Source organism: Oculina patagonica, chromosome 7 (genome assembly GCF_052425735.1).
Source record: "Oculina patagonica isolate OP01 chromosome 7, crgOcupat, whole genome shotgun sequence".
NCBI classification, from domain to species: domain Eukaryota; kingdom Metazoa; phylum Cnidaria; class Anthozoa; order Scleractinia; family Oculinidae; genus Oculina; species Oculina patagonica.
This window is the reverse complement of record NC_135764.1, coordinates 30,624,797-30,644,870: the sequence shown is the minus strand read 5'-3', so window position 1 is coordinate 30,644,870 and position 20,074 is coordinate 30,624,797. Positions and strand designations below refer to the sequence as shown.

Below are 20,074 nucleotides of genomic sequence, written 5' to 3'. Positions count from 1 at the left end.
ATATTTTTAACACAAGCCTTCTCATTAAGAGCACCAGAAGTAAAAATTGCTTTTTTTTTTTTTTTTTTTTGGGGGGGGGGGAGACATTGCTTGTATCCGATAAGCAGTACTGGGGGAGGGGGGAAGAGGATGGTACCCGGAAGGAGATATTTTTTAAACCAAACCCGAGCGGCTTTTAAGAGGGATTTCACGGGTCTTAAAATATAACTTAAACCAGTAATTGCATTAACATGTTAGTTACTAGTATCCAAAAGTATTTTACAATGGTATTTCTGTAGATAGCTTCACTGTCCATCTACAGGAGCTAAGTCGAAAAAATATAACATATAAATAAAAAAATAGCTCTATTAAAACTCAGCAACGGCCAGCTTCGTCTAGTAATAATTGTAAAAAGACCTTTCGCACGGACTAGTGCGCTAAGTGAAGTCTACTTACTTAAGTAAAACACAACCTAGCAAACAAGAGGAAATTAAGAAATGGATTTCACTCGCCAGCATGCAGCTTGTTACTTCATTATTGCGGGGTTGTTTGTAGATTCATGTTTTTAATTTATTGCTAAAAACGTTCCTTTGATAAACATTTTGTTGCTTCGGGATTTATTCATCACAGAAGCAGGTCTGAATTTGAGCTTTCGTCATCACCTCCATTCATACTTTGTTCATGGGTGCGGCTTCTTCGGCTGTGGCCTCTAATGATTCCTTCTTCCGCTTGAAAAAGCCAAGCTAAAACAAGAATTAAAAAATAAAATTTATTATATGTATCACACATGATGTTCGCCAAGAGCTCTCACTGAGGTGAATACAAATTATTTGCGAATATGCCAAAGTTTGCGAATGACATTTCCGTTTGCGTCAGTGTGTCACCTGAAACCGACAAACGGCTAGGATTTAGACAGAAAGAAGTAGTAGGGCAAACTGCTGAAAATGCCCAAACGCGACCGTGATCCTAGTAATAACAAAATATAGTTGTAAACAAAGATGCCTCACAAATTTGAAATTTTAATACCTTATACGACAAAATGATTTTCCTAGGGTATTTAATTTTTTCACAGCATTTCTCAGTACAAGAAATCCTTTGCCCAATTTTAAATGATTCTTCGCGGCCGTGTAATAAGTGCCGTTAACCTTGCAAATGCGTTGCGTATCTTCTGATTAAAAAAAAAGCGACAGTAACTCATAGAGACAACAAAAAACACTCACCTTATACAGAATCAAAACCGCGGCAGCCAGTAAGATGATTCCACCAAGCACGGATACCAAGTATACCCACCACGGGATCGATTTGCCAACGCCACCAGTTCGCGCAGGCTTGGCTGTCAGAATAATCTGCAACAGAAAATAAACGTCAGGATCACGGTAAGGATCGTTTACGTGTCCGTTAATGAAAAACGCGAGGTAGAATAGTAATGTTACATTCGAACTAATGACTAAAAGAATACACGATACTTTTTACGATGTTTGTAGCCTTGAAAATTCGTTGCCGTATAATTAATATTTATGATGATTTATTTCCCACGAAGCGCGTACTTGTTTAACCACATGCTTCTAATGATGAAACAAATATCTTTAATGACAACGACATCGTTTATAAGAGTTACAACTGACAGGATGCTGATTATTTGGCTATTTTACATGGTGAAGCCGATGAGTTGAACACGTAACCATTGAGAAAAAAATTCAGTGAATGGCAGGGTAGAGGCCTTGGACACGAGACCTTCGGATTTCAAAACCAATCCCCTAAATCACAAGGTAGCACTGGATCTTTACAGTATTGTAAGAAAGGATTTGAAATAAGAAATTAAGAAAGTCGTCCATAATTGCTGACTTACCGTTGCAACATCATTTTCTTCGTCTGGCTGCATAACTTTAGAGGGAGGTTGAACTTGTGCGATTGTTTCAAGTTCTACTATCGCTGGCTTACCAAGCTGTCAACCAACAAAGAAAAAATTAATACTGGCATTTTGAGAAATGGCAGTGGAAATGGAGGGGGGGGGGATTTGTTAATTCGCATGGCCAATTAACCCTTTCCGAATTGTATAAAGGATAATCTTAATTGGCTCACAATATTTCGAATTAAAACAAAAATATATTTAATTCTGAATGTTATTACAATGACATTAATTACCTTGAGAAGAGTGTTTTGCCAGAGTCGTGACGTCAGTTTGATTTCTACCTTGTCACCCTGCCTCAGTCGCCCCAGTCTACACTGAAATGATTGGCACCCGACCTCGCCGCATCCCTGCAAACGAAAAGGACAGCAGCGTTTAGATTCCCCTGAACACGTGCACATTGCTCTTGCCTTCAAATACGTCAGAGATGTACAGCAAACACGACATTCCAAATTTAATTTATAAGCCAAGTCACTACTTAAAATGGAATTGCCCACGCATTTTGTGACTTGCTCTGCCAGATTTTGCAATCCGTGGACCTGCGGAGTTGAAAATAAAAGGAAACACCACACGCGCACATGCGCTTTAACACTTACCAGCCTCGTGACGTCACGCCTCTCTCGTTTGGTATTCTGGATAATGATTGAGTTGTTTGTGCTTGCAGACTACGAGAAATGTTTGAGAGAAATTATAAAGTTAGTTTAATGAAGCTCAGAAACAGTTTATATACATGCATCCAGTTGCATTGAGCAAGAATTTCTCGCGCTTTCATTGGCTAACAGTATCGTTACTAACAATTCGGCTTGCCAAATAATGTAGCATTAAATAGAAACGTTTAATATGGTAGCTTACCTTTATATTTAGATGATTCACGACAGCATTACAGCTTCCAGAACCAACAACCTGTCAGAAACAATGTGTTAAGGTAAAAATTAAATCGTAGAATATTACACATTTAGTACACTTTTCCCAAGTGAAAATTAGGGGAAATGGAGAGACATTGAGGGCGTTACCAGGATAGCTAGGTCAATTTGACTACATTTATTTATTGTTGGCTCTCGAACGTAAGTCTGTTCTTCAGACTTGTAGACCGTTCCACCCTCTATTTTCTCGTATTTTTCTTCCATTTTTGGACGCGGGAAAATCGCGAGAGAACTGGACGCCAGCACAAAACGGGAGGCGCGAGGCCCGACCCCAGCCCACTCATGCTTTGCACCTACGCTTGCTTCGCTCGCTTTTTCTCTCGCGCGTTCTTTTGCGTTGAAAAACAGAGAGGCTGTGAGCAGTCTAGACTTGTACCCAGTTACTATTCAGCTAAGGATTGAACGGATACGGATAATGCACAGCGCGCAAGGTGTGATGGGAAGGGAAGAAGGACAAAGCAATATGAAGGACGGCATCTTTAACAACGCACACAGCTGATTTGTTAGAGAGACAGAAAAAGTTTATTCTTTGTAAGACGTTTCGTACCTCAACCTGAAGTAAATACATGAGAAAACTGTCAGGTTCATCCTTCTTCAATAGATTTGGAACCGTAATCGTCACTTGTGACCATTCGACCACACTAGGGCCATAGTTACTGACCTACAACACAAGCAGAATAACAGATGAACAATTTAGCAATGGGTTTTTTCTTGAGCTGCGCGAAATAAAAGAACTGATCTTAAAGAATTTTGTAACTCAAACCGAAGTTATCATAGAGCTATAAATCAATATAGGGGCGAAAAAGTACAATAAATCAATCAAATAGGCCATTTCCGATATATTAAAATTCTAACTTGGCTCCGAGGCTTGGGGGAATAAAACAAAAGATATCACATCGAGGTTCAGAGATGATTTTTTTTTTTTTTTTTCCCCCCCCAAAAAAAAAAAAAGGGGGAAAAAAAAAAAAAAAATCTGGCGACGGTAAAGAAAGTGGGCTTTCTGAAAGTGCTAGTAGGGCGGAATAAAACAATCTCGACGGGATCTGCCATTCCAGCTAGCTAATATCGTCTGTATTTACTAGTGACTTAGTTTGGTCTAGAACGGGGATTACGTAAGTTTTTTTTTATCGGCCTACCATGATGGTCTGAACAATTTGTGGCCCAATTTCCTCCTGAAACTCCTCGATCTTTTCCCTTTCTTTGACTGCTCCTGAATAAATGACCTGGTCTGGTTTTGAAGAACTACAAAGAAACAGAATAACACGAGTGAACAACTCTGCGTCACAGTACATGTATTTTGACTGTAAATGTAGTAAACATGATTTCTGGTGTCAAAACTTTTTTATTGATCGTTCAAATAAATTAACAAGGGAAAAAAAAAAAAAAAACATATTTAAAAAAATTTTTTTTTGCCCCCCAAAAAAAAAAAAAAAAAAAAATTCTAAAAAAAAAATTTTTTCCTCGGGGGATTTTTTTTTTTTCTATAAAAATTGCCAAATCTTTTTGGTAACTTTATATTTGCCTGTATTGCTCGAAAATTGTGCGGAAACCATCTTAATTGATCAATTTAAAATAATGTACATACCCTCTGATCACTAGATCTGCTTCATACTTCACGGCAATAAAGAACTCCTTGCTGTTATCTGCTTCATTAGCATCTGCGGCTTGACTGAAAGCAAATTACAAAACCTCGTAAAAAAAATATCCAAATCTCGCCAAAATCCAGGTTCTCATAGCGTACAAATTATCACTAAACTAGTAATAATCATAGATTTGCAAAGTGCGTTCGAGTTCTTGTGTGCCTTAAATCCGCCCGCTTTACGCGATAGATAACCTACACAATTCCAGGTTCTCATAGCGTACAAATTATCATTAAAAAATTCAAACACCCGTTTTAATGTGGCACCTACGTGTTAACTTACAAGACGTTAAATTAATTACCACGTAACGTCTAACAAGCCATATATTTCCGCAGTAAAAGTTGATCGTCCTTCCAAGGTGCAGATGGTGCACATATTATAGCGTTATTTTCTGACAAAATCGTTAATTTAACACGTCTATCTTACCTTTCAGCTTTGACGAGAATGGAGAAATCTTCTTCTACTGAGGCTGCTGAAAATTTGAGGCTAAATATTTTCTGAGATAAGAAAATGGTTAAATATTAGTCCAAATAAACAAATTTCTAGCTACATCGCTACTGAACTGTTAAAACGTTGCGAAATTTTTTGAGAGTGAGCGACTTACACAATTTTTTTACTTGGCGGGAAACTTCCGAAGGGCTTCCAGAACTTTCCCGCCACTGGGTGACACGCGAGCACGTACAAAGCTCCTGATTGGTCAACATCTTGTATCAAAGAGATTTTAACAGAGGAAGTTCATAATTGCAAAGGAGCGATAAAGACACAAGATACTCACTTTACTTAGTCCTGGAAGAGCCGTTCTTCCCACGTCACAAGTGATAGTGAGCTGGGACTGAGTGTCGTTGTCTGAGCTGTGGTCATGTTCACACTGCTAGAAAAATCAAATGGTTGGGACAAAGACGATGAATATCTGCTTACCAACCTACTTTTTTGTAAATTTATGAAAGACGTGGATGGGAAATGGGGCAGAAACCTGAAATGAATGAAACGATCTTCGCAGTGTACAAGCATTTTGTGTAGTTGCCTTTTAAGCCTGAAAACATTTCAAGACTGCGATGGGATTTCACGGCCATGACCTTCGCAATACTTGTGCGTTGCTCTTACAGCTGAGCAATGTAGATCGTTTCGCTCATTTCATTTACTTTGTGTCATAATTATTTTAATTTTTTTCAAAAAAGATGCGATTAAACTTTGTGTTATTTAAATATAGTGTCAGGTAAAAAGGTAAATCTTGCTGTCGAGCCAAATGGTTCATCAGGCCGGAGCTTATCCCGGTTTATGTAACATAAGCGGCTAGGAGTATTTCTTCTCCCCGTGGATAGGATGCTAGTCCATCGCAGGGTTACCCCAGCAGTAAATTCACCGGTACCCATTTATACACCTGGGGGGAGAGAGGCACTATGAGAGTAAAGTGTCTTGCCTAAGAACACAACACAGCGCCTTGGCCAGTTCTCGAACCTGGAACGCTCGATCCGGAGTCCGGAGCACTAACCATTAGGCCACCGCGCCTCCCTAGTAAAAAAAAAAAAAAAAAAAAAAAAAAACAACAACTATTTATCCTACTCCCTAGTCAAGGAGATATTAAACACAAACACACCCAATACAACTTTACAGTTCATTTGTCTCTTTGGCTACTTACGTCATCACTGGCTCCTTGATATCCCAGTGATCTCGGGTATTTCACCGAGATTTTGGAGTAATAAGCGTAATCGATTGCCTTGTTTGACACCGTCAGTTGTAAAATAAGTTCTTTCACAAGACCTATCCGCAAATTACGGTCAAACATGCGATTGCGGTCATACCTGTCAAAAAAAAAACAGCCAGTATTGAATAAAGAATTGACATCACGCATGCGCTTAGCATTAAACTAGCCTAACGTACCACAAGGAAGATGGCAAACAAGGGGCTCAAACTTAGGGGGGTGCGGGGAAAGCGCAGTGGTGAGAGCACTCGCCTCCCACCAATGTGGCCCGGGTTCGATTCCCGGACCCGGCGTCATATGTGGGTTGAGTTTGTTGTTGGTTCTCGTCCTCGCTCCGAGGGTTTTTCTCCGGGTTCTCCGGTTTTCCTCCCTCCGCAAAAATCAACACTACTAAATTCTAATTCGATCTTTAACATCCTACGTCTTATACATGAGCCTCTGGCTCGGACACTGAGGGTAACCTCGTCCTGCGTTGGACTTTAAAATTGTATTTACATTTACATTTACAACAACACATAACAACCTTATTTATTCTGTTAAGAGGTATTGCCGAGATAAAACGGCGAAGACAGCGATCATTTTTACGCTTGCACTTTAGTTGGTGGTCCAGATACATAAAATGAGGTGCACGTGGTTCTTCGCTGATTTGGCAAAATTGAAATTCGGTGTCCAAGAGTAATCCTCTAAAAGTGCAATTAGCCATTAGTGAAACTTGCAAAATGCTCACAGTTATGTGACAAAACGTGCTCCAATGTCACGTGTGGGTGGCTTTCGCGTGTAATTGCTCTTGGCGCGTGTGAGCCACGGCTGGGGTTCCCATCCATTGTTTACTCGCAAATCTTTTTCGGTTTTCTGTTTTGTTTTGTTTTGCTACATACTTAAACGAACTGTTTCTTTTTCATTTAACTTTGAGTGTTGCGCCCCTCAAAAAAGCTTCCAAGTTGGTAAAGCAATACTGAAATCAAAGACGTATTTTTATTTCGTGGCGCATCTGAAAACTAGCTTTTTAGCTAAGCGTGCAGACCACGTAAATAAAAATGGGGTTGTGATTGTGATTGTGATTGTTCCACAATATTCATATTTTTCTACTTACCCTACTAAAACCACATCTCCGTCGACAGCTAAATCAGGTACACAGATTTTTCGATTCTTGCATCTTTTAATGAAGAAAGCCTGTCAAGTATAAAAAGAAAAATTACGAAGGAACTAATACTGCTCACACACTGAGAATACAAGAAGTTAATACAGAAAAATGCTATGAAAAGCGCGGGAGAGGAAACACGCGGTTGGGAGTTGGTCTGGCATATGATTGGCTTAAGTAGACAGCCACTTTGTTTTCATTGGTAAGAGCTCAGTCGATAGGCAAAATGAAACTAAGTTAGCATCATGCTGTACGGCAAACGGAAAACGCCAGTTTGTTAATGATTCTGTCTATTTTTTGTCCGCAATTATTATTAATGAATCCACAGGCGGCCCAAGCGCACTATGTGAATTATTCATAAAGTTTTAGCGAACGTGACCCTTGCCTTTGAGCGGTGTTGTGTTACAAAGATGCGATTTATAAGGGTTTGTATGGGAACTCAACGATTTTCTTTCAAAAAGAATAATATGTAATGTTTCGCTAATAAAATCGACTAACCTTATTGCCTTGTTGTATTCTTTGTTGTTTGTCCGCTTCTCAGGCCATTTTGAAGCGTTTTCGGTGAGTTAGCGCTGGCTGGTGGTGTTCCACTAACACCACCAGCCAGCGCTAACTCACCGAAAACGCTTCAAAATGGCCTGAGAAGCGGACAAACAACAAAGAATACAACAAGGCAATAAGGTTAGTCGATTTTATTAGCGAAACATTACATATTATTCTTTTTGAAAGAAAATCGTTGAGTTCCCATACAAACCCTTATAAATCGCATCTTTGTAACACAACACCGCTCAAAGGCAAGGGTCACGTTCGCTAAAACTTTATGAATAATTCACATAGTGCGCTTGGGCCGCCTGTGGCATTACAAACCCTAGACTTGCACCAAGTCGCCCCCTACGGAAGTGGTGATTTTAAGATTAAAATCTCTCTTATATTCTGAAACTCTTGTGATAAATACTTTATTCTGAAACTCAAGTGCAAATCTTACCTTTGCCGTGTATTCGGTGTGAAGTGAATCGTTTAATACTGGACACAAATCTCTGCCGCATGACTTAACCAAACCAAAGTCAAGATCGAATGAAAGTGAAGAAGCGACGTCTCCAAGATTGTCCTTTCCCTAAATAGAAAAACAAAATAAAACAATTATCAACTTTCCACATTCCTTAAAAACAAGATTCAAACCTTTAAACATTACAAAAATGCAAATGCGCTATATTTATAGACGTACCTTAAGGTAAACCGTCCTCGGTGGAGCACAGAGACTTTCTCCTCGTTTAGTTAGATTATAAACACCATTTATCAGAAATACTTTTTCCTTTGTTTTGTCGTCTATGAAGAACATGCGGCGAAATGAGTCTGTTCCGCTCACAATTTTAACTCGGTCCAAGTCCACTGTATAGGATAACCCCAGACCTACAACAAATAAAAAGGTTAAACAAATGAACCGTTCCCGTGGTAAAACGAACGATTTTCACGGAAACGACTCCCCCCCCCGTGCAACCTGCACGCGCGCGACAAGTGCGTTATCTTGACACAAACAGTACTCAAACAAAATACCCATAAGGGTTTCTATTTCAATTCAATAGATTTCTCGCGACGTTATTTAAAGAGACTTTTAGCTGTATTTCGCGTCGTCTACCGACATGTCGCGGTGCGACATTGTGCCACAACCGAAACTTTTGCTTGGCCGGACAATTACATGAATTGACCAAAGAACTGCAACGAAAATATTGGTGCGCACAAGAAGCACAAGAAGAAATGTTACCTGTATAACTTGCAATGCCACGATCTTTGTTTGTAAAACACACTGATAGGTTCAAGCTAAAATGAAAAGAAACAAAATGCATTTGCTAAGAAACTTTGGACATGCTCACAGCAGACCTCGCCCTGTTTAGGAGGGAAGGCGGAGAAGGGACAGGAGGTCTGAACTTCCCGCTTCCCGCGAATTTTTTTTTTTTCAATTTCTCCCGGTTCTTGCTACCTTAGGAATCCCGCCCTTTTTCTCCCGCCTCCCCTTCCCCTCCCGCCCCTGTTCTACAAGGCTCCTGCCCCTGTCCCTTCCACTGTTTAATCTAAAACAACAAAAATGCGGCTTTCTTCTTTGATCAACTTACCATTTGTGGTAGTATCCGCCATCTAGACGACACAAGCTGTCATTGCTTTCAACAACGATCTGATTTCTGCTAAGCTCAATCTTTCCTTCCACATTAACAATGGAACGTGTCCTTTTAATTAAAACATGAAAAATATCAAAATTTGGTGATAGCTTACAAATAATTGTCATAACGCTAAAGTAATCGCACAGGCACCAATAATTATGGTAGAAGAAGTGCAATAAGCCAAGCAGAGAGCATATGTTTGACTCGTCAGCAGTCCTCATCTCGCGTGTCTTGGAACGAGTCAAAAATACGCATTTAGCGTTTGCCTTTCAGACAACATTTGTTGCTTCTTTCCCCGGGGGGGGGGGGTACTCCCATATATTTCGGATAGGGGTGTGCCGCCAAGGTTTTTAAACCCTGACCCTATTTAAGGATAAAGAAAGCGAAAATTGATACCCTTTTTAAGGCCCCAGACTGTAAAATGACACCCTATTTAAGGGAAGGAGAAGCGTTCCATGACGACCCAAATAGCGGCTAACCGCGCACGGCCAAACGCAAATCTTTATAAAATCGCTTTACTAATACTTGAACAAGTAGTTCAGTTTTGAGATACCGTTTTTCGTTCATCTGGGTGTTTATTAAAGCTGAAAGAATATAGGTACCCTATCTAAGGATCACACCAGGAACAACATGCCAAAAAGACCAAAAATGACACCCTATTTAAGGACCGAGAACCTCAAAAACCATACCCTATCGGGCGGCACATACCTATATAGCCCATATATGGGAGTACCCCCCCCCCCCCCGGGGCTTCTTCCGGCAACTTTCACTTGCGTTTAAAACAATGTACCTGACAAAAGAAGTATGACATGTTTCACTTACCTAAAGAGGACTGCTTTGTTTGACCCGTATGCACCAACGGCAATGTCTGTGTGAAAAAGGGAGAAAAGAACGCTTTGCTATATAATCAATCTTGATGGGGATAAGTGTTCGCAAGGTCTTCAAAAAGCCACTCATTAATAAGTGCAATGGAAAATGTCTGCTTGCAGGATCTTATAACGTACAGATGATGAAATACAGTTTCTGTACAGTGATTTTTTGGATAGATTTTTGTAGTTATAATTTATGGCTCGCCAGTTTCCTTTCACGCCTTTTGACAATTTTTTCCAATTTGCAAAAGTCAAGGGAGCTGTTGTAATTTCCCTTTTTCTAAATAACTTTATAGTTTACCTGGATACCCATTGCCGTCCATGTCAACATCTCCAGCTACAGAGTAGCCAAACAATCGTAATCCAGGGTCCACGGAGGAACCTGCGAGTTTCTGCCAAAAAAGAAAGAGAAAACTCAGAATAACACACCAAAATTGAATGCAAATCTGATCTGAGAGTAACCTATAGATAAGTTGACTAAGCCGCAACAGCTAAAATGACTGTTAGTGAACTGGACCAGTAAGTAAGTATGATGATTGCAGCACCAACAAAACAGATTGCCGGGTCAATCTTACAGCACGCATACCTGTTTATAAGTCGGGTTTATTCCATCTTTTGAGCCGTGATAAACGTAAACGGCACCATTTTCTTCAAAGGGTGCTCCAATTGCAACGTCTGTTTATCAAAATAAGATTTAGTTAGAAAAGTTAGAACTTAGGACTACTCCTTCACTTAATCGTTAAGTTTTCAGTGGAAAGATTTTGATGGCACGTCACACCATCTAATTGATGATTATATCTTCTTATTCTCAACGCTTGTTGACATCAATATTGAAGGAAGGGAGAAATAAGGAGTTGATGATGGTCACTCGACGCTAAGAAATAGTTTCAAGTAATGGCGCCAGTAATACGTACCTTGGAAGCCATCTTTGTTCAGGTCTCCCACTCTTACTATCGCCCTGCCGAACTGAGCATATGGAATGTTGTCACCCATCAAGCCAAGTGGGTCTTGTAGATTGAGTGCACCCTAAAACAGAGAATGTAAAAAGCTTTTTAGTTTGTGTCATAAAATAGTTCATCTCGACGAAGATACATTTGAGAGCAAGGTTGAAATAATGAATAAATTGATCATGACAGACACACAGCCAATCACACAACCGTCAGACAGACAGACAAACACTGCGCAGTCACACAGACAGTCGCACAGTCAGTAAGACAGACAGACAGTCTGGCTGACGGACAGACGCATTGACGGAAGAATGGAAGCAAAAACATGGATAGATGGACTGACAGACGGACTATTAAACAGACGCATCGATACGCTTTTGGAAAAATAATATATGCTACAAAACTTACATTTTTGTTGTTAACGTAAACAAATACTCGTCCTTCATCCCTATTTAAGGCCCTTGGAGCTCCAACTAATAAATCTGAAAACCTAAAAAAGAAAAAAGGCTACCCTAATTAGAATGAATAGTAGGGTTAAATGATTTGCTAAATTATACGAGCTGTTTAAAAAACGATTTTGGGTGCATTCCGGGAGTACAATAGCTAGGGACGTTCTCGAAATTCTTAAGAGCACTCGTACACTTTAATTTCAAAACCGGTCGACTGCAACATTGTCTATTTCTTCCCTCCTCCCTACTGAACCTGAATATTCAAGCTTTCCTGTTCACACTAAAAATGTAAAACGAAAAATGAAAGTACTCACATATCGTTGTTAAGATCAACTACACAGAGTGAGCTTCCAAAGTAACTTCCAATCTGCAAATGGAATTAAAGCAAACAGAATATAACTATGTCGTTCATTTTACATTTGTAATCGAAAGCGCTTCTGACTCCGGTTTCTGTAACAAGAAGTGGCTGGAGATATCACCCCTCCCCTCTTGATAGGATTTTAGTCCATTGCAGGTAGCGCTGTAAGAGTCTCAAACCCAAGAACCCGGCCGGAGCTCTAACCAAGACCTCCTAATGTGGAGTCTAAAGTAATCATCATTCGACCCCCAGCTATGTGTCTATTTTCACTCACCGTGATTCCCGGCGGAGGAGGAACTTCCGATGTCACTTGAATCACAGAGTTTTCATCCATTGAGTACATGAGAACCTACAAGAATAAAGGAAAGAAAATAATTATGATCCAAAACTATAAACATTTATCTGTAACACAACACCTCACTTCTCCTCCTCCCTCCCCTATAAAAAAGACGGGGGTGCTCTTCGTACCCCTCCTCTATAAAAATGACGTACTCCCCTTGTAAAAATGACGACGGTTGCTCGTCAGACCCCTCCCTATAAAAAAACCGCTTAGGGTGTTAAAACTTAAAATAACCGCCGCTAGAGTTGACGCGGTACCTTTTAGGGGCTTTTAAGGTTATCAATCTGAAAAAAATGACGGCAGCGGTAACTGTATCTATTTATACGCAAATAACTATTATTTCAGAATCATTTACTTGAAAACAATTATCCAGTCATCAAATTGCCAGTGCTTATTTTATACAGTAGAACCCCGGTAACTCGAACTCGGATAACTCGAACAACTCCGCTAACTCGAACATACTTCCATTTCCCTTGGATTTGAACTCACTTTTAAGTCATTTTTACTCGGTTAACTCGAACTCGGATAACTCGAAAATCCCGCTAACTCGAACTAAATTTTGTTTCCCTTGATTTGATTAAAATTTGGGTCAAATTTACCCCGATAACTCGAATTCCGGTTCTTGCAACTCGCGACGGTTGCCCATTGATTAGAGTAACAAAACGGATCACCTATTTGACAGCCTTTTTGGCTTTTTCCACTCTTATCCTAAGAATTAATGATCGTATTAGAGTTTCTGACGAGATAAGTTTAATTTGCACAGTGCTGTATACTGAGGTGCTGAAAAATCAGTAAGCTATCAATTATTTGCTTGGCAAATTAAATATTCAATCTACCCCGATAACTCGAAACCCCGCTAACTCGAACGGTTTTTCGTTTCCCTTCAGAGTTCGAGTTACCAGGGTTCTACTGCAATTGTAACCCAAAACATTACGCCTACTTGCAGGTAGTACTTACTTTTCCTTGAAGACCGTTACCTCTGGGTCCACCACCAACAATTTCTAAACGGAAAACAATTGAGAAAAGGTCAAATTTTAAATCTTGAGATCAGTTGCAAAAATAGTGCAAACGAACATGTTTAACGACCTTAAATAAAGCGTACCTGTTGATTTTTGACTCAAAAAATGTCCGCTAGAGACGGAGTAGCCTGAAAAATATATATATGTGTGTAAATATTATTACCACGATGTTAGAGATAAAGCATGTTTATACAGAATTAATTGATACTTATTTATCCTTACCCATATAGTCACCTCTTCCCACAGAAACATTGGGAGAGAAAGTCGTTATCTGTTCAAAGATATCATAGGAAACCAATCCACCTGGTGAAAGACAAATGATAAACTCGATTAAGGCACAGCGCCCAGTTGGAAAGACTCCGTATTCGGGTAATAAACAACGGCAAGAGAAGATGAGGTAAAGCAAGGTATTTAGCCTGTTTTTTTTTTTTTTTTTTTACAGCCACTACGTTTTACATTTTTTTATTCTCTACTCTATAAAGCTCCTCTATTGGTTTTCCAACGGTGTCAAACGCGAGGAAAACATGCAACCGGTGCCAAGCACGGGAAAACATGCAATCGGTGCCAAGCGCGGGAAAACATGCAATCGGTGTCAAGCGCGGGAAAACATGCAATCAGTGCCAAGCGCGGGAAACATGTAACCGGTGTCGAGCGCGTGTGCATAAACATTTTGACAATGACAGAAACAGGCTTACCGTATTTACTCGAATAAGCGCCGCCCTCGAATAAGCGCCGCATTTGGAACAAAAAACTTAATAAGCGCCGCCCCCGAATAAGCGCCGCAGTCCCGATGCGGCGCTTATTCGAGGTATTCCTTTTAACTTAAAACAGCACTACAAAGCAACTCTAAAACAAACTTGGACATTCTTTCTATCAATAGCGATGTTTTGCAGTTCAAAGTGACTGTTTAACGCTCGTTCATTAGTTTTCTATCCAACATTCTTACAATACGTAGTGCTGTAAATGTTGTAATGGCCGCGAACTTTTCCAAGACAGCTAAAGCCACATCTCTATTCAGCAAAAGACGAATACTGACAATCAAAAGACGCTATTTTCAATTACTGTAAAAAGATGAGATTCGCTGCGGTGTCCAAATTTTAAATAAGCGCCGCCCTCAAATAAGCGCCGCCCTCGAATAAGCGCCGCACTTGAGGCGCGAAAAATTTAATAAGCGCCGCGGCGCTTATTCGAGTAAATACGGTAACTATAAAAAACATGTATATTTTTTACCTCGGAAATGCTTAACTCCAACGGTTCCCATGAGTACATCCTCGCCATTAGAAGTGTACTCAGCACTAATTCCAGCCTGGCAATATCCTTTAAGATATCCTACTTGACCTAACAAAAGAACAAAAGATTTTCTAATAATTGCGAGCAACCGAACAAGCAAAGCGCCGAACTAACGAACGAACGCACTGAGGATAAGACACTTTAAAAAAGAAAAAAATACCACCTTTACGCTTATATTATACAGAATTCCAAACATTCAGGAAAAAAATACTTAATACCAGTATTTCGCCAAAAAGATACTGAATACCTTGGTAAAAAACACCCCAAGATACCGTATACCCAAAACCCCTGCAAGATTTACTTCAGAATACGTACCTTCACACGGGGAAACCGCTGGTCCTTGAGGTCCATTAAGATCTTGCCTTATTAGGAAACACTGTCCTATTAAGGACATATATCGGTGATCTATTATTCCTTCCCTGGCGGTGAAAGGCGCATAGGAGTATCTTGGAGCACATGTCTGATGTAAAGAAATTGAAGTCGTTAGTAGTCATAGTTTTATAATAGCATTGTACTTAGTAAACTTTTAATTAAAGAAGCTATGTCACGCAATTTTAGGCAATTTCGGCTCTGACAAACTCATCATCGATCCTTATCGCGCCATTGGACGCATAAGGCCTCTGACAAACTGGTCAATAAGAATTAACTGAAATATCACAATAAAGGCTTAAAACTGTAGAATAACTCAAAACTGAGAAACACAGAAAGGCCAAAAAGGGGCATGGATGAGCAACATTCGAGAAGATTAAAACGGATTGCGTTCGGGTTAACTTGAAAAACGTCGGGCCGACGTTTTTCAAGTTTATCTCAATTTGAATGAAAGTGTCATTAACAGTGCTCGAATATCATCCTTGTTTGTTATGTGTCCGTGATTTTGCCAGATAAATGACTTTTGCTCTGCTAATGTTAAGTTTACAGCTCCTAATTAGCCATGTTCAAAACGAGCAGGGGACTGGGTACGAATATTCAATATCGATTACACTGAAAAACTGGGCCCGTCATCTGAAAGAGCATCCAAAAATTAGTAACTCAACCAAATTTGAGAGTTATTGGTTTAAACGCATAGGTATGGTTCACTTTTAGTTTTAATTGTTAAAATAAGAGAGCTTAGTATGGATTGGAGGGACAGCTAGCAGCTGTCCATCCAGCCATACAAAGCTCTCTTATTTTAACGATTTTTAAAAGAGTTCCATGCCTTTGCGTTTAAACCAATAACTCTCAAATTTAGTTGAGTTACTAATTTTTGGATGCTCTTTCAGATGACGGGCCCAGTTTTGAATATTCGTACCCAGTCCCCTGCTCGTTTTGAACATGGCTAATTAATGAAAATAAATATTATTACCTAAAATACCGTGACCTAGCCCCTTTTATTGGCTATGCGTACTGACGAATTTACAAACAATATGTCGACTTACCAACACATGGCCGTTTTCTCCAGTGCTATGTAACGTCGCCCCAAGCCATTGTTCGGTTTTCTTTTCTACTTCAACTATGACTGTTTCATTTCCCAGTCGATGTTGTTCTCTGAACGGGGCTGCAAGAGATATGTCAAGTTCCTGAGTTACTTTCGATTATAGATCTATTATTATAGATAGAATACTAGAGGGAAGAAAGAGTGAGTAATTATAAAATGCGGAAGGGGAAGCCTCGAGTCATGGGGCCCATACTGCCGGAGCTTATCCCGGTTTCCATAGCATTAAGGCGGGGGTTGTGCGGGGTTCACGTGAAAGCCGTTTTTCTACCATTTAATGTGGGTTTAATGCGAATATCTCGAAAGCGTTTCACGGCAATCCGAAAACTCTCTGCTCATTTCACAACTCTATGTTTTGCGGTGTTTTGTGAATTTTGGGATTTTTTGGGAGGAGATCTCAAAGGATTAGTAAAATTTAGAGAAATAAGAAATATTGGAGATTTAATGTGATTTTAAAATTAGAAAATGAAGTTTAAAATTGGTAGACGGACATCAGTTGCTCCCTCTGACAACCTGGAGTGCTCTTGCGTGGGAGTCAACTGTGTGGTGGTATTCAAAAACAATTTTCTCTAAAATTTCACTCCAATTCACATTTACCGCCGCCTTAAGCGGCTAGGAATATTTGTACTCCCATCCCGCCCCTAAATGGGATACTAGTCCATCGCAGGGTCCCCTTTCTCGAGAGATAGTCCACTCCATAAAAAGTAGAGTGAAAACATTTTCTAAAGAGACTTGTAGTTTAGTGATTGAAATTCTAGAACCTGTATCGTACTTTTAAAAACTGAATTCATAATACAATGTTTAAAATTGACTTACGGTGAGTATCCACTGGAATTTCCGTGCATGATTTTGAATCAGGTCTGTATTCACATTTAAACACAGATCCGTACTTCACTAACGTCTCCCCTCCAAACGATGACGTCACGTTACTAAGCGGTGCTCCAACCAGCAGCCTGTTATCAGAAAATATACAAAAACAAGGTTTATGAATAACTGATACTTTGACGCTAGGGTGGAGTGCTTATTCGCAGGCGCATTTCGGCCGGCCGCGCGCCTATTTTGCTTTCGCTGTTTCCACGCAATTGGAAGACCGAGCGATAGACTCTTCTTTAATAGTCTCATAGATTTCACGAATGAGCCGGGCCTTGCCTAGTTCCTAGGCTTCTATTTTCGTCTCGGTCGACCCGTTTCGGTTCGCGTGTTACGAGCAAAAAGGTCACCTCAGCGGGGGAATACGTTATCGAAACGAGTAGTGACGTCAGCAATACCGTGAAGGACCTGGGGAAAAGCCGTACAGGAACTAGGCAAGGGTAAGGCCGGGCCTGACCAAGCCTCCTACGCAGTCGCTCTTTGTGCGTGTCACTCGTCACGCGTTCTTCCCTCCACGGGAGGAACGCGTGACAAGCCAAATTAACGTCTGCGTGGGAGACTTGGCCTACAGTAACCCGAGAGAAACGAGGGACAGAGGGTCTGATTAAAATGATTAAAATGACGAGTTTCTCTTTGCTTGCTGAGTTTCGCTGCTACTGTAATTTTCTTGGGGTCTGGGAGCAGCTAACGAGACTTTCGGCAAAAACAAAATGGTCGCGTATTCCCGTTTCTCCTGGGCGTTTCTTGATCGGATGATCTTGACAATCTTCACTGTAAAGATATTTTAAGATCTTTTAAGGCAGTTCATTATCTGAACATTCCTAGGATTTTCTCTCATCGGTCGGACATGTTTGTTTGGCCATCAGTGTAGTCACACCATCACCAAAGTAGTAACAAGATCAGAAATCGCCCTCTCCCACTCAACATGCCGGACGCGGGCCGGACGCTACGTAGATACCACCCTGCGAGAAGACCGCGCGATTCGATTTCTTTTCTTTTTTTGCGCGCGCGCGCTGTTAAAAAAGACACCGGAAAAGATTGATATGCCCTCACGGCATACAAATCATTCAAACACTTCCTGAATTGCTTGACTACGCCCAAAAGTGTCACGCTATTAAAGTTCACGCGCCGTCTACTTTTAACTTATTTCAAGCGTGAATGCGTTAAAAATCGCGCCACAGAACACAGCAATTTGACATTCCTGAAAAATAACATCTCCTCCGGAGTGCTTTAGTTTAGCTGTGATACAACTACTAAAAGAACGCCGCATTCTCCTTGACAAATGTTTCAGTCATTCGATTTGCTTCAGTACCTTTCAAAACCATTATCTGAAAACCATTACAATGTATAATTAACTCATCAGCCGATTAGTAACACGATAAAAACAAAGCGCTTACTCGTATCAGGTCGAAACATTCCCGATGAAAGACACACCAAAAAAATCTAATTTTGGGGCTCCAACAGTCACTTATTTCAAACGGTTACTTTGTAAAATAGACCTTTTTTAGCTTCGTTTGCTAGTTTTCCCATTTCAGACAATGCGATGTTACCCTTGAGAATTGTTTCTTTCAAATTAAAAAAAAAATCCACGTCGAAATGAATGCATAATAATTTTCAAAGAGATGAAGGAAAAATTCTCTAGAGAACATCGCATGATATCTGAAATGTGCAATTTACATACGAAGTTGAAAAGGTTTATTTTTACGGTTAAAGAGATCAATAGACGAATTAAAAACAAAACTAAAAGAGACAATGGCTGAAAATTTGCATGCGCGAGCGACGGCAAATATTTTTCAGGTTGGCAAAGGCCGCGCGAAGTTCACCGTAAGCGTATTAAGACAAGTTTCAAGTTAAGTTTCAAGTAGATAAGAGTAAAAAAGTGCTAGTCATAAAGCTGTAAGCAGCTTTTCCGTGCTTAAGCATTTTTCAGCTTAAGTCGTTTTGGTCACGAATTTTCTGACAGCATACATACATCTCAAGTTTAATTTGTTACTACTTGTTTTGTCGACAAGAAAAATTTCTTTTGGGATTTCATGGTTAAATCATCTGACAGACTAAAAATCGCCTTAACCAGCGGGCCTGTAATGTGTGCATCTTAATCAACAGAGTTTTATAAAGTGAAAGTGCTTAACAATAACTTCAAAGACAGTCAGCTTCCATTCGGAACTTCCCGTCCGAAATATTGGACATAGACAAACAATACGAAAATCCAAAACGGAATATTTACAAAAAAGACTTAAAAGAGGATATAAGTTAAGGAAAACCTCAGAGAAGTTTTTCTTAAAACGCCAACAGCTTATTAAACAATTTAAGTAGTCTTACCACTTTCTCCCGTTATAGGAATGAGTTGCGACTGTGTAGCCAAATAGATCGCTTTGGACTGGTCCTTCATATAAAACCGCCGACTTGATATCCAGGTTAAAACCCGAAACCTTTCCAAGTGTTAAAATAAATAAGTAAATAAGGCCAGCCGTAAGCACTTTGTTCTTCATTGTAGAAGGATTAATACCGAAGTTTTGAGTCCCCGTGTAGATCGAAAGTAAACGATGTCTGAAATAAACAAAGCTTCCACCGATCTCAAGTACATGTTGGTTCTCCGCAAATCACGACGTCACATCCGGCGGAATATCATAAATGGCCTCGCCAAATCGTGGGCGACATCGCCAGTTCTATTATGCTAATTATTTGTTCAAAAATAAAATATATTAATGGGATACTCTCTATATAGGGCTTGTCTGAGTAATGGCAAATTAGTTGCATTATAAATTGCTGCAACGAAATTGTATTAAAATTACGAATTAACTTTTGAGTGCCGTCCAAAATGTTTCTGGCAGTTCAAAGTTATGACCACTCCCGCTTCCTCCGGCTGCGTGACTCCGTTGACCTTTGACTAAATAAAGACGCGCTTTTCTTTTAAACAAACTCCTCATTTATAAAGTAAACGTAGGTAGATTCTGTTAATTGATCCCGAAGGATATCCCTGTAACTTATATAATTAATATTGTGTCTAT

The 20,074-nt window shown here is 39.9% G+C and overlaps 1 protein-coding gene across 2 annotated transcripts; it reads right to left on the bottom strand.

Annotated features, from left to right (window-relative positions):
• Positions 1–23: 23 nt before the first annotated feature.
• LOC144659712 (integrin alpha-4-like) lies at positions 24–19,639 on the bottom strand. 2 transcript variants are annotated; one of them, XM_078520206.1, is made up of 32 exons: positions 19,386–19,639; positions 17,010–17,146; positions 16,138–16,256; positions 15,038–15,182; positions 14,663–14,770; positions 13,655–13,735; positions 13,516–13,560; positions 13,371–13,414; positions 12,348–12,422; positions 12,030–12,082; positions 11,675–11,756; positions 11,234–11,345; positions 10,906–10,994; positions 10,621–10,711; positions 10,273–10,318; positions 9,406–9,516; positions 9,057–9,112; positions 8,520–8,704; positions 8,280–8,408; positions 7,247–7,326; positions 6,091–6,253; positions 5,227–5,322; positions 4,878–4,948; positions 4,397–4,480; positions 3,948–4,053; positions 3,359–3,472; positions 2,741–2,791; positions 2,485–2,553; positions 2,125–2,238; positions 1,829–1,924; positions 1,200–1,325; positions 24–722 (listed from the first exon to the last, which is right to left on the bottom strand). In XM_078520206.1, the coding sequence occupies exons 1-32, from the start codon at positions 19,553–19,555 to the stop codon at positions 648–650; spliced, it is 3,123 nt and encodes a 1,040-aa protein (XP_078376332.1). In that variant the 5' UTR covers positions 19,556–19,639; the 3' UTR covers positions 24–647. The 2 variants fall into 2 exon arrangements, with proteins under 2 accessions (XP_078376332.1, XP_078376333.1); XM_078520207.1 differs by having other exon boundaries at positions 5,227–5,319.
• Positions 19,640–20,074: the final 435 nt, after the last annotated feature.

Bases quoted from the DNA above. Each gene is read 5' to 3' on its own strand.
- LOC144659712 (XM_078520206.1), bottom strand. From the start codon at position 19,555: ATGAAGAACAAAGTGCTTACGGCTGGCCTTATTTACTTATTTATTTTA. The intron at 16,257-17,009 runs GTAAGTCAATTT...TATCTCTTGCAG, and splicing joins AATTCCAGTGGATACTCACC to CCCCGTTCAGAGAACAACAT. The intron at 14,771-15,037 runs GTACGTATTCTG...TTCTTTTGTTAG, and splicing joins AGCGGTTTCCCCGTGTGAAG to GTCAAGTAGGATATCTTAAA.